The 13,473-nt window shown below is 40.9% G+C and overlaps 1 protein-coding gene across 2 annotated transcripts in view; it reads left to right on the top strand.

Annotated features, from left to right (window-relative positions):
* The first annotated feature begins 1,821 nt into the window (after positions 1-1,821).
* The window catches only part of LOC115179851 (sorting nexin-4-like), a 95,057-nt gene continuing 83,405 nt past the window's right edge, over positions 1,822-13,473 (top strand). Inside the window, exons 1-14 of one of the 2 annotated variants that reach the window (XM_029741703.1) lie at positions 1,822-1,929; positions 2,627-2,751; positions 2,941-3,079; positions 3,412-3,561; positions 3,693-3,740; positions 4,049-4,104; positions 5,100-5,172; positions 5,305-5,366; positions 5,888-5,953; positions 6,230-6,319; positions 6,575-6,674; positions 7,769-7,914; positions 8,094-8,208; positions 8,576-8,658. In XM_029741703.1, the coding sequence (XP_029597563.1) occupies positions 1,843-1,929; positions 2,627-2,751; positions 2,941-3,079; positions 3,412-3,561; positions 3,693-3,740; positions 4,049-4,104; positions 5,100-5,172; positions 5,305-5,366; positions 5,888-5,953; positions 6,230-6,319; positions 6,575-6,674; positions 7,769-7,914; positions 8,094-8,208; positions 8,576-8,623 (1,305 nt within the window). In that variant the 5' untranslated portion in view covers positions 1,822-1,842 and the 3' untranslated portion in view covers positions 8,624-8,658. Of the gene's footprint in view, positions 1,930-2,626; positions 2,752-2,940; positions 3,080-3,411; positions 3,562-3,692; positions 3,741-4,048; positions 4,105-5,099; positions 5,173-5,304; positions 5,367-5,887; positions 5,954-6,229; positions 6,320-6,574; positions 6,675-7,768; positions 7,915-8,093; positions 8,209-8,575; positions 8,965-13,473 lie in introns of those variants that run through there. The other variant, XM_029741702.1, reaches the window with a different exon arrangement.

Genomic DNA, 13,473 nt, shown 5'->3' with positions numbered 1-13,473 from the left:
ACAGGTGTTCTACTCTGCTAGCCAGCACCTCTCCTAAACAGGTGTTCTACTCTGCTAGCCAGCACCTCCCCTAAACAGGTGTTCTACTCTGCTAGCCAGCACCTCTACTAAACAGGTGTTCTACTCTGCTAGCCAGCACCTCCCATAAACAGGTGTTCTACTCTGCTAGCCAGCACCTCTCCTAAACAGGTGTTCTACCCCGCTAGCCAGCACCTCTCCTAAACAGGTGTTCTACTCTGCTAGCCAGCACCTCTCCTAAACAGGTGTTCTACTCCACTAGCCAGCACCTCTCCTAAACAGGTGTTCTACTCCGCTAGCCAGCACCTCTCCTAAACAGGTGTTCTACTACGCTAGCCAGCACCTCTACTAAACAGGTGTTCTACTCCGCTAGCCAGCACCTCTCCTAAACAGGTGTTCTACTCTGCTAGCCAGCACCTCTCCTAAACAGGTGTTCTACTCTGCTAGCCAGCACCTCCCCTATCCAGGTGTTCTACTCTGCTAGCCAGCACCTCTCCTAAACAGGTGTTCTACTCTGCTAGCCAGCACCTCCCCTATCCAGGTGTTCTACTCTGCTAGCCAGCACCTCTCCTAAACAGGTGTTCTACTCTGCTAGCCAGCACCTCCCCTATCCAGGTGTTCTACTCTGCTAGCCAGCACCTCCCCTAAACAGGTGTTCTACTCTGCTAGCCAGCACCTCTCCTAAACAGGTGTTCTACTCTGCTAGCCAGCACCTCCCCTATCCAGGTGTTCTACTCTGCTAGCCAGCACCTCCCCTAAACGATCATCTTCTCATTAATGGACTATGCATCCTAGTATGGCACATTCATCTTTGTACTCTCTGCACATCCTCATATGCACCTGCCTCTTTTCATGTACATATTTCCCCCACCGCTTAGCATCTTGTAAAATTGTTTTTTATTTATGTATCTCTACATACATACTTTATAACGTAGCTTATTTTTCATAGTGAAGTTTGTAGTTCCTACCTTAGTGTAGATAGTGTTCATACCGCATGTAGATTTCTGTAAGCTCTGCTTCTACGTACAGTATGTTGTCTGTATCCTGTTTATCAGCTCTGCTTCTACGTACAGTATGTTGTCTGTATCCTGTTTATCAGCTCTGCTTCTACGCACAGTATGTTGTCTGTATCCTGTTTATCAGCTCTGCTTCTACGTACAGTATGTTGTCTGTATCCTGTTTATCAGCTCTGCTTCTACGTACAGTATGTTGTCTGTATCCTGTTTATCAGCTCTGCTTCTACGTACAGTATGTTGTCTGTATCCTGTTTATCAGCTCTGCTTCTACGTACAGTATGTTGTCTGTATCCTGTTTATCAGCTCTGCTTCTACGTACAGTATGTTGTCTGTATCCTGTTTATCAGCGCTGCTTCTACGTACAGTATGTTATCTGTATCCTGTTTATCAGCTCTGCTTCTACGTACAGTATGTTGTCTGTATCCTGTTTATCAGCTCTGCTTCTACGTGCAGTATGTTGTCTGTATCCTGTTAATCCTCTCTGCTTCTACGTACAGTATGTTGTCTGTATCCTGTTTATCAGCTCTGCTTCTACATACAGTATGTTGTCTGTATCTTGTTTATCAGCTCTGCTTCTACATACAGTATGTTGTCTGTATATCAGATTTATCTTCTACCTGTATATTCTGTTTATTGTGGCAGCACCATTTCACCAAGTCAAATTCCTTTATATACAAAATGTATTATGCGATTAAAGGTGATTCTGATCTTCTACAGTTTACAGGACAGGACTCTTATTTTGAAAGATATAAAATCCCGTGACCTAGAATCGCTTTATCTTGTTTGCATAGCACAGCTGGAAAGAAGGATGGCGGATGCTGGAAATAAAGAGTCAGCGACGATTGGAGGAGATGAATTTACCAACACAGAGTTGGAGAATAACAAGAATAACACGGTAGTAACGCAATTATATATAGGTTTTGTCTGTGTTTGTAAATTGTCTCTTTGCGAACGAACTATTGTCCTTTGTCCACGGCAAAGGACTGGATGGATGCATACAGAAATAGAACATCCTGGTTCGACCATACAGATGTAGCCGTCGGGACATCAGGCAGGCCACGCGATACACTGTAACTACGCGCTGCTGTTGGCTACGATATAACCTTGTTTGTAACAATATTGCACACAATATGAGTGTTTAAGATTGAAAGACCTATCTATCCAAAATAAAACCAGATCTGATCTGTGCTACGTGACCAGTAGCTGTTCGGCACGTTATTGGTCCACTCGCAGCATCCAGAGAATGACGTCACGGTATTATGACACATGGACGTCTATAGACACGTATGTGTTTATCACTAGACCATTTCCAAATAGGTCCAATGATTGTTCCTATCCTTTGCCAATCTAAATCTGTTGATATTCTGTTCTATTCATATTCAGTCCTCTAGAGCAGGGTTTCCAGACCTCGGTCTGCCCCCCATCCAACCAATTCATCATCAATATTTGATTATTTGAATCAGCTGTTAGAGCTAGGGCAAAAACCAAAACGTGCACCCACGTGGGGCCCCAGGACTGAGTTTGGGAAACACTGCTCTAACTCTCTATTCACTAATCCCTGCCTATTTCTCCCATGCACTCTGTTTGTACAGATGGTGCAGGAAGGATCCACTCTGCTGCGGAGAATGGAGATCAGTGTGGCCGAGGCAGAGAAAAGAACTGGGAAAAATACAGTGAACATGCAAGAGATATTCACAGTGTACCTCATAGAAACTCGGTGAGAGAGCGGGACCCCGTTTGAAAATGAAGCAGCATATGCAAAATATAGCCTTGCTCCCAAATTAAAATATGTTCTCGGTACAATGACATTCTTGAACCTGGATTTTTCTGAATGTGTAAAATAAGAGGGATTCAGATCCTTCTGGTGCATCTGATTTGACCTAGATGTTGGTGTTTCTTCTTTCAGATCCATAGATGCAATAACAGAAGGCCACAACCCAGCCCCAGACTCTCTCTGGAGGAGATACAGTGAATTTGAGATTCTCCGGAACTATTTGTTAGTCACCTATCCATTTATCGTGGTGCCGCCTTTGCCAGAGAAGAGGGTAAGCTAAACTCAAACCTGATGGCATCTATACCTAGTAGTCCCAAGCACCACACTGCAGTGTGTGGGCCTTAATACCCACAGAATTTAATAGAATAGAACACAGTGAGCTGATGGAGTGAGCTGATAGGCTATTGTACCTCAGTCAGGAAGTGGTATAGGATTTTGTCATTGGACAGAACCGAATGGGAGGCCACACGAAGTAGGACGTTCTCCAGACCAACCCTGTGCCTCTCTACAAAGTCTGGGCCCATGTTGTCTGCAGACAGCAGACAACATGAGATATATATATATATCTATCTTTGTGTATTAACCCTTGTCTGATTTCTACAGGCAGAGTTTGTTTGGCACAAGCTGTCGGCAGACAACATGGACCCAGACTTTGTAGAGAGGCGCAGGGTTGGTCTGGAGAACTTCCTACTTCGTGTGGCCTCCCATTCGGTTCTGTCCAATGACAAAATCCTATACCACTTCCTGACTGAGGTACAATAGCCTATCAGCTCACTCCATGTTGATGTTGTGTTGGAATGTTTTGGAGAGGTTCAACATACATTTGTATTTATTTCTTTTTTCTCTACTTTTTTAAGACTTAATTTCCTCTCCTCCTCTCCCAGGAACACAGGTGGAAGGAGGTGGTGTATGAGACAGGGTTCCAAGCCAAGGTACCTCAGAGGCATTTTTTACTTAATGAATATCTTTATCTTCTACCCCTATATGATCTTTAATCCGTTACTACCACTTATTAAAGGGGTTGTGTCCTTGAGCTGTTCCCGTCTATTGATGTTCTGTATTACATCGTGTTCTGTGTGGACCCCAGGAAGAGTAGCTGCTGGATGAGCAACCGCTAATGGGGATCCTAATAAAATACAACAAAAACCGTATTGAATCTATTTTGATCCATCCAGTGGTACACATTGGTTGTGTTTGGTTTATAATTGCATTCTAATTAAATTGTGCTTGTTTTTTCTAGGCAGACTCCAGGATTAAAGCTCTGAGCGCAACTTTCAAGGTGAAGAACCCTGACAAGTAAATCAATCCTTCCCATTTACTACCAAGAGTTGTCAGACACCTAGTGGCAATATACTTGTATTACATACATTTTACTTAAAGTTGAGTTTAAGTGGTGTAAAGTTAGTCGTGTTAATTTGATGCCATGTTAAGTTGAAGTCGAGTAAAGTTGAATTTGTGTAAAGTAGAAATGGTGTTAAGTTGTATAAAGTTACATTTGTCGAAGTCGAGTAAAGTGGAAGTCGAGTAAAGTGGAAGTCGAGTAAAGGTGAAGTCGAGTAAAGGTGAAGTCGAGTAAAGGTGAAGTCGAGTAAAGGTGAAGTCGAGTAAAGGTGAAGTCGTGTAAAGGTGAAGTCGTGTAAAGGTGAAGTGAAGTCGAGTAAAGGTGAAGTCGAGTAAAGGTGAAGTCGTGTAAAGGTGAAGTCGTGTAAAGGTGAAGTCGAGTAAAGGTGAAGTCGTGTAAAGGTGAAGTCGAGTAAAGGTGAAGTCGAGTAAAGGTGAAGTCGAGTAAAGGTGAAGTCGAGTAAAGGTGAAGTCGTGTAAAGGTGAAGTCGTGTAAAGGTGAAGTCGTGTAAAGGTGAAGTCGAGTAAAGGTGAAGTCGTGTAAAGGTGAAGTCATGTAAAGGTGAAGTCGTGTACATTTGAAGTCGTGTAAAGGTGAAGTAAAGGTGAAGTCGAGTAAAGGTGAAGTCGAGTAAAGGTGAAGTCGTGTAAAGGTGAAGTCGTGTATAGGTGAAGTGAAGTCGAGTAAAGGTGAAGTCGAGTAAAGGTGAAGTCGTGTAAAGGTGAAGTCGTGTAAAGGTGAAGTCGTGTAAAGGTGAAGTCGAGTAAAGGTGAAGTCGTGTAAAGGTGAAGTCGAGTACATTTGAAGTCGTGTAAAGGTGAAGTCGTGTAAAGGTGAAGTCGTGTAAAGGTGAAGTCGAGTAAAGGTGAAGTCGAGTACATTTGAAGTCGTGTAAAGGTGAAGTTGTGTAAAGGTATGTTAAGGTTGCCATTTGTCTTCCTCTATCTAGGCGGTTCACAGAGATGAAACACTACAGCGATGAGCTTCAGTCTCTCACCTCCCAGCTGCTCAGAGTCAGAGCAGTAAGTCATATAATAATATACCATTCAGTCAGTCTGCTCCTCTCATTAGTCTAAAGTTATATCTTTGGAACAACATCTTTTATTTAGCGCTTACCTTGTTATACATTTAACAACTCACGTTTCATTCTCCAGAGAGTAGCAGACAGGCTCTACGGCGTATACAAAGTCCATGGGAACTACGGAAGAGTGTTCAGGTAAGAGCACTAGTCAGCAGCAGTGGTTAAGAGTGATGGGCCAGCAACCGAGCCAAGTAGGTGAAAAATCTGTCGATGTGCCCTTGAGCAAGGCACTTAACCCTAACAATAAAACATGTTGTATTTGAATATTGAAGAAAGACTGATATGATATTGTTGTGGGATTATCTGACTGATCTGACTGTTTGTGTGGCAGTGAGTGGAGTGCCTTAGAGAAGGAGATGGGAGACGGTCTGACTGATCTGACTGTTTGTGTGGCAGTGAGTGGAGTGCCTTAGAGAAGGAGATGGGAGACAGTCTGACTGATCTGACTGTCTGTGTGACAGTGAGTGGAGTGCCTTAGAGAAGGAGATGGGAGACAGTCTGACTGATCTGACTGTCTGTGTGACAGTGAGTGGACTGCCTTAGAGAAGGAGATGGGAGACGGTCTGACTGATCTGACTGTTTGTGTGGCAGTGAGTGGAGTGCCTTAGAGAAGGAGATGGGAGACAGTCTGACTGATCTGACTGTTTGTGTGGCAGTGAGTGGAGTGCCTTAGAGAAGGAGATGGGAGACGGTCTACAGAGTGCTGGACACCATATGGATGCGTGAGTACTCCCCCTCCGCCAACAGCTGTTTTATCTAACCTGTGCTGAGCCTGCTATTTTAATGTAGATTGCACACAACCTGCAATTTAGGAACCACAATGGAAATTAGGGAACACAATGGAAATAATTATATATTTTTTAACTGGCAAATAAAATCAGCCAGGTATTCTAATGCAGAGTGCACACATCAAGCAATTTAGGAACTACAATGAAAATAAGTATATATTTGTTTAACTGGCTAATAAAATCAATCAATCAATCTCATTTTGTCCAAAGCTATGCTGCCTCAGTAGATGATATCTTGGAGGAAGAGGAGCACTATGCAGACCAACTGAAGGAATACCTTTTCTATGCTGAAGCCTTAAGGTTGGTCCTATTGCACGTTATGGCTAATCAATCAATGAATCAACCAACCAATGAATCATATTTTGTAAAGGGATTCCAAAACCCTGTCCCCTTAGTCAGGTAAAGAGGGTAAATCACCAAGTAGAAGGCTCTGACAGTCTAAAACAATCTAATCTAAACGGGCCTGGTACAACTTGTGTCCCAGGAAGTAATGCTGTATGGTGTTGTGACATTGTATGGGCCTCCTGTAAAGCTACTGCTGTCTGTTTCCTACAGGGCTGTGTGTAGGAAACACGAGCTGACCCAGTATGAGCTGGAGACGGCCTCCTCAGACCTCATCTTCAAGAAGCAGCAACGGGAGGAGCTGGCCACTGGGGTATTCAATTCAATACAACTTTATCGATAGCCTCAGGGGCAATGAAGAAAGCTGTAGGTTTAGGGGAAGGTCTAGTTTATCTACTGTTTGTATCCTGGTATAGGACAACCAGAGGACTCCAACTGAGATCTCTTGCCTTTCCAATATTGGTACAGTATAGGTCTCAAGAGCATTGGCAAGGCCCAAGAGGTCTTGTTTGTCAAGTCTTCAGAATCTTTGACTACATGTATTTTTCAAACCCCCCTATATAAGGACATGTCCCAGACTCTACTGTAGTCCTAGACTCTACTGTAGTCCTAGGCTCTACTGTAGTCCTAGGCTCTACTGTAGTCCCAGGCTCTACTGTAGTCCCAGGCTCTGCTGTTGTCTAGTCCCAGACTCCACTGTAGTCCCATGCTCTACTGTAGTCCCAGACTCTACTGTAGTCCCAGACTCTACTGTAATCCCATGCTCTACTGTAGTCCCATGCTCTACTGTAGTCCCAGACTCTACTGTAGTCCCAGACTCCACTGTAGTCCCATGCTCTACTGTAGTCCCAGACTCCACTGTAGTCCCAGACTCCACTGTAGTCCCATGCTCCACTGTAGTCCCAGACTCCACTGTAGTCCCATGCTCTACTGTAGTCCCAGACTCTACTGTAGTCCCAGACTCCACTGTAGTCCCAGACTCCACTGTAGACCCATGCTCTACTGTAGTCCCAGACTCTACTGTAGTCCCAGACTCTACTGTAGTCCCAGACTCCACTGTAGTCCCATGCTCTACTGTAGTCCCAGGCTCTACTGTAGTCCCAGGCTCTACTGTAGTCCCAGGCTCTACTGTAGTCCCAGGCTCTACTGTAGCCAACTCTTCTATTGCATGCCATGCATGTTTGTCATGACAACAAACACAGAGAGGCCGAAGCATCAACAGACTTGACCACCAGCAGGCCTGGGGTCAATTCCATTTCAATTCAGAAAGTAAATCAAATTCCAATTCCAAATTTTCCTAATTGAAAAGCATAGGAGAGAATCTGGAATTTCAGTGTACTTCTTGAATTGACTGGACCACCAGGCTAGTAATGCCCCTCCATTCTCTGTCTGTTTGTCCATCCTCAGATGGTACGGACGTTCTCCTTCAAAGGAATGACCAACAAGCTGTTTGGTCAGGAGACACCGGAGCAGAGGGAGGCTAAACTCAGCCTACTGGAGGAGCAGATCGTCCAGGGAGAGGAGACGGTCACAGAGAAAACAGTGGCGTGCGAGTGAGTCCCTCATGTTAAACCATGCAGTAATACCTAGATAGATAGATAGACCACATGCTGAAAACAACTCATTGATAAAGTATGTAATATAATCTCTCTCTCTCTGTGTGTGTGTGTGTGTGTGTGTGTGTGTGTGTGTGTGTGTGTGTGTGTGTGTGTGTGTGTGTGTGTGTGTGCAGGGAGTACGTGAAGGGTGCGTGGGTGGACATGCAGCGCTTCAAGGAGCAGAAGGACAGGGATCTGAGGGAGGCTCTGATTGGCTACGCCATCATGCAGATCAGCATGTGTAAGAAGGTGTGTCACACTCAGGTGGAAGTCTGGAAATGCTCCTAGTATCTATGAGGGTTATTTTCATCAGGCACCAAACGGACAAAAACTGACTCAAAGACAGAGGGACTACCTGGACTTGTCCAATAAGAAACTGTATTTTTCGTGTTGCTTTAAATACCACTCTCAGAGTTGTGTTCATTAGGCACCAAACTGAAAAACCCGGACTGAAAGAGAGAGGGACTACCTGGACTTGTCCAATGAGAGACTCTTGTTTCAAAACGCGTTGCAACGGTGTGCCCTACTGAACACAACCTGCTTGTTAAAGTCAAAGGCCAATGTTGTTAGGACCTAGTTCAATTTCTGTGTTTTATGTTCTCCTCTGTCTGTATAGGGCATTCAAGTGTGGACCAATGCTAAGGAATGTTTCCACAAGATGTAAAGGGGTCGGGCCGTGGGTCAGCGACAACGTCTATGGTACGAGTGCACAACAACTTCACCTTTTGACCTTCAGATGGAAACAGAACCACTGTTGTCACAGCAACAAGCCCCAGCTGGCATAAAGTTACAGGGCTGCGTCTCAATACTCAGTCCAATACTGGCTGCGCTCCAGATAAAGTGGAGAGGTAAGGAAGCCTTTCAAGACATGAGATGCAGTCCGGGACTATATTTTATAATGAGATATAAGGCACAAACATATCTCCTTGTGTTGGTTTATTAAGAGAACATGTGTGTAGTATCAGTGGGATAAAGGTTTGTTTATTAAGAGAACATGTGTGTAGTATCAGCGGGATAAAGGTTTGTTTATTAAGAGAACATGTGTAGTATCAGTGGGATAAAGGTTTGTTTATTAAGAGAACGTGTGTAGTATCAGCAGGATAAAGGTTTGTTTATTAAGAGAACATGTGTAGTATCAGCAGGATAAAGGTTTGTTTATTAAGAGAACATGTGTAGTATCAGCGGGATAAAGGTTTGTTTATTAAGAGAACATGTGTGTAGTATCAGCGGGATAAAGGTTTGTTTATTAAGAGAACATGTGTGTAGTATCAGTGGGATAAAGGTTTGTTTATTAAGAGAACGTGTGTAGTATCAGCAGGATAAAGGTTTGTTTATTAAGAGAACATGTGTGTAGTATCAGTGGGATAAAGGTTTGTTTATTAAGAGAACATGTGTAGTATCAGCAGGATAAAGGTTTGTTTATTAAGAGAACATGTGTGTAGTATCAGTGGGATAAAGGTTTGTTTATTAAGAGAACATGTGTGTAGTATCAGTGGGATAAAGGTTTGTTTATTAAGAGAACATGTGTAGTATCAGCAGGATAAAGGTTTGTTTATTAAGAGAACATGTGTAGTATCAGCAGGATAAAGGTTTGTTTATTAAGAGAACATGTGTGAAGTATCAGCAGGATAAAGGTTTGTTTATTAAGAGAACATGTGTGTAGTATCAGCAGGATAAAGGTTTGTTTATTAAGAGAACATGTGTGTAGTATCAGCGGGATAAAGGTTTGTTTATTAAGAGAACATGTGTGTAGTATCAGCGGGATAAAGGTTTGTTTATTAAGAGAACATGTGTGTAGTATCAGCGGGATAAAGGTTTGTTTATTAAGAGAACATGTGTAGTATCAGTGGGATAAAGGTTTGTTTATTAAGAGAACATGTGTAGTATCAGCGGGATAAAGGTTTATTTATTAAGAGAACGTGTGTGTAGTATCAGCAGGATAAAGGTTTGTTTATTAAGAGAACATGTGTGTAGTATCAGTGGGATAAAGGTTTTTTATTAAGAGAACATGTGTGTAGTATCAGCGGGATAAAGGTTTGTTTATTAAGAGAACATGTGTGTAGTGTCAGTGGGATAAAGGTTTGTTTATTAAGAGAACATGTGTAGTATCAGCGGGATAAAGGTTTGTTTATTAAGATAACATGTGTGTAGTATCAGCAGAATAAAGGTTTGTTTATTAAGAGAACATGTGTAGTGTCAGTGGGATAAAGGTTTGTTTATTAAGAGAACATGTGTGTAGTATCAGCGGGATAAAGGTTTGTTTATTAAGAGAACATGTGTGTAGTGTCAGTGGGATAAAGGTTTGTTTATTAAGAGAACATGTGTGTAGTATCAGCGGGATAAAGGTTTGTTTATTAAGAGAACATGTGTGTAGTGTCAGTGGGATAAAGGTTTGTTTATTAAGAGAACATGTGTGTAGTATCAGCGGGATAAAGGTTTGTTTATTAAGAGAACATGTGTAGTATCAGCGGGATAAAGGTTTGTTTATTAAGAGAACATGTGTGTAGTATCAGCAGAATAAAGGTTTGTTTATTAAGAGAACATGTGTAGTGTCAGTGGGATAAAGGTTTGTTTATTAAGAGAACATGTGTGTAGTATCAGCGGGATACAGGTTTGTTTATTAAGAGAACATGTGTAGTATCAGCGGGATAAAGGTTTGTTTATTAAGAGAACATGTGTAGTATCAGCAGGATAAAGGTTTGTTTATTAAGAGAACATGTGTAGTATCAGCAGGATAAAGGTTTGTTTATTAAGAGAACATGTGTGTAGTATCAGCAGGATAAAGGTTTGTTTATTAAGAGAACATGTGTGTAGTATCAGCAGGATAAAGGTTTGTTTATTAAGAGAACATGTGTGTAGTATCAGCGGGATAAAGGTTTGTTTATTAAGAGAACATGTGTGTAGTATCAGCAGGATAAAGGTTTGTTTATTAAGAGAACATGTGTAGTATCAGCGGGATAAAGGTTTGTTTATTAAGAGAACATGTGTGTAGTATCAGCGGGATAAAGGTTTGTTTATTAAGAGAACATGTGTGTAGTATCAGCAGGATAAAGGTTTGTTTATTAAGAGAACATTTGTAGTATCAGCGGGATAAAGGTTTGTTTATTAAGAGAACATGTGTGTAGTATCAGCGGGATAAAGGTTTGTTTATTAAGAGAACATGTGTAGTATCAGTGGGATAAAGGTTTGTTTATTAAGAGAACATGTGTAGTATCAGTGGGATAAAGGTTTGTTTATTAAGAGAACATGTGTGTAGTATCAGCGGGATAAAGGTTTGTTTATTAAGAGAACATGTGTGTAGTATCAGCGGGATAAAGGTTTGTTTATTAAGAGAACATGTGTAGTATCAGCGGGATAAAGGTTTGTTTATTAAGAGAACATGTGTGTAGTATCAGCAGAACAAAGGTTTGTTTATTAAGAGAACATGTGTAGTGTCAGTGGGATAAAGGTTTGTTTATTAAGAGAACATGTGTGTAGTATCAGCGGGATAAAGGTTTGTTTATTAAGAGAACATGTGTGTAGTGTCATGGGATAAAGGTTTGTTTATTAAGAGAACATGTGTGTAGTATCAGCGGGATAAAGGTTTGTTTATTAAGAGAACATGTGTGTAGTGTCAGTGGGATAAAGGTTTGTTTATTAAGAGAACATGTGTGTAGTATCAGCGGGATAAAGGTTTGTTTATTAAGAGAACATGTGTAGTATCAGCGGGATAAAGGTTTGTTTATTAAGAGAACATGTGTGTAGTATCAGCAGAATAAAGGTTTGTTTATTAAGAGAACATGTGTAGTGTCAGTGGGATAAAGGTTTGTTTATTAAGAGAACATGTGTGTAGTATCAGTGGGATAAAGGTTTGTTTATTAAGAGAACATGTGTGTTGTATCAGCAGGGTAAAGGTTTGTTTATTAAGAGAACATGTGTGTAGTATCAGCGGGATAAAGGTTTGTTTATTAAGAGAACATGTGTAGTATCAGCGGGATAAAGGTTTGTTTATTAAGAGAACATGTGTAGTATCAGCAGGATAAAGGTTTGTTTATTAAGAGAACATGTGTAGTATCAGCAGGATAAAGGTTTGTTTATTAAGAGAACATGTGTGTAGTATCAGCAGGATAAAGGTTTGTTTATTAAGAGAACATGTGTGTAGTATCAGCAGGATAAAGGTTTGTTTATTAAGAGAACATGTGTGTAGTATCAGCGGGATAAAGGTTTGTTTATTAAGAGAACATGTGTGTAGTATCAGCAGGATAAAGGTTTGTTTATTAAGAGAACATGTGTGTAGTATCAGCAGAATAAAGGTTTGTTTATTAAGAGAACATGTGTGTAGTATCAGCGGGATAAAGGTTTGTTTATTAAGAGAACATGTGTGTAGTGTCAGTGGGATAAAGGTTTTTTATTAAGAGAACATGTGTGTAGTATCAGTGGGATAAAGGTTTTTTTATTAAGAGAACATGTGTGTAGTATCAGCGGGATAAAGGTTTGTTTATTAAGAGAACATGTGTGTAGTGTCAGTGGGATAAAGGTTTGTTTATTAAGAGAACATGTGTAGTATCAGCGGGATAAAGGTTTGTTTATTAAGATAACATGTGTGTAGTATCAGCAGAATAAAGGTTTGTTTATTAAGAGAACATGTGTAGTGTCAGTGGGATAAAGGTTTGTTTATTAAGAGAACATGTGTGTAGTATCAGCGGGATAAAGGTTTGTTTATTAAGAGAACATGTGTGTAGTGTCAGTGGGATAAAGGTTTGTTTATTAAGAGAACATGTGTGTAGTATCAGCGGGATAAAGGTTTGTTTATTAAGAGAACATGTGTGTAGTGTCAGTGGGATAAAGGTTTGTTTATTAAGAGAACATGTGTGTAGTATCAGCGGGATAAAGGTTTGTTTATTAAGAGAACATGTGTAGTATCAGCGGGATAAAGGTTTGTTTATTAAGAGAACATGTGTGTAGTATCAGCAGAATAAAGGTTTGTTTATTAAGAGAACATGTGTAGTGTCAGTGGGATAAAGGTTTGTTTATTAAGAGAACATGTGTGTAGTATCAGCGGGATACAGGTTTGTTTATTAAGAGAACATGTGTAGTATCAGCGGGATAAAGGTTTGTTTATTAAGAGAACATGTGTAGTATCAGCAGGATAAAGGTTTGTTTATTAAGAGAACATGTGTAGTATCAGCAGGATAAAGGTTTGTTTATTAAGAGAACATGTGTGTAGTATCAGCAGGATAAAGGTTTGTTTATTAAGAGAACATGTGTGTAGTATCAGCGGGATAAAGGTTTGTTTATTAAGAGAACATGTGTGTAGTATCAGCAGGATAAAGGTTTGTTTATTAAGAGAACATGTGTAGTATCAGCGGAATAAAGGTTTGTTTATTAAGAGAACATGTGTGTAGTATCAGCGGGATAAAGGTTTGTTTATTAAGAGAACATGTGTGTAGTATCAGCAGGATAAAGGTTTGTTTATTAAGAGAACATGTGTAGTATCAGCGGGATAAAGGTTTGTTTATTAAGAGAACATGTGTG

This window comes from Salmo trutta, chromosome 39 (genome assembly GCF_901001165.1).
Source record: "Salmo trutta chromosome 39, fSalTru1.1, whole genome shotgun sequence".
In the NCBI taxonomy this organism is placed as follows: domain Eukaryota; kingdom Metazoa; phylum Chordata; class Actinopteri; order Salmoniformes; family Salmonidae; genus Salmo; species Salmo trutta.
This window is presented reverse-complemented; position numbering and strand designations above follow the sequence as displayed.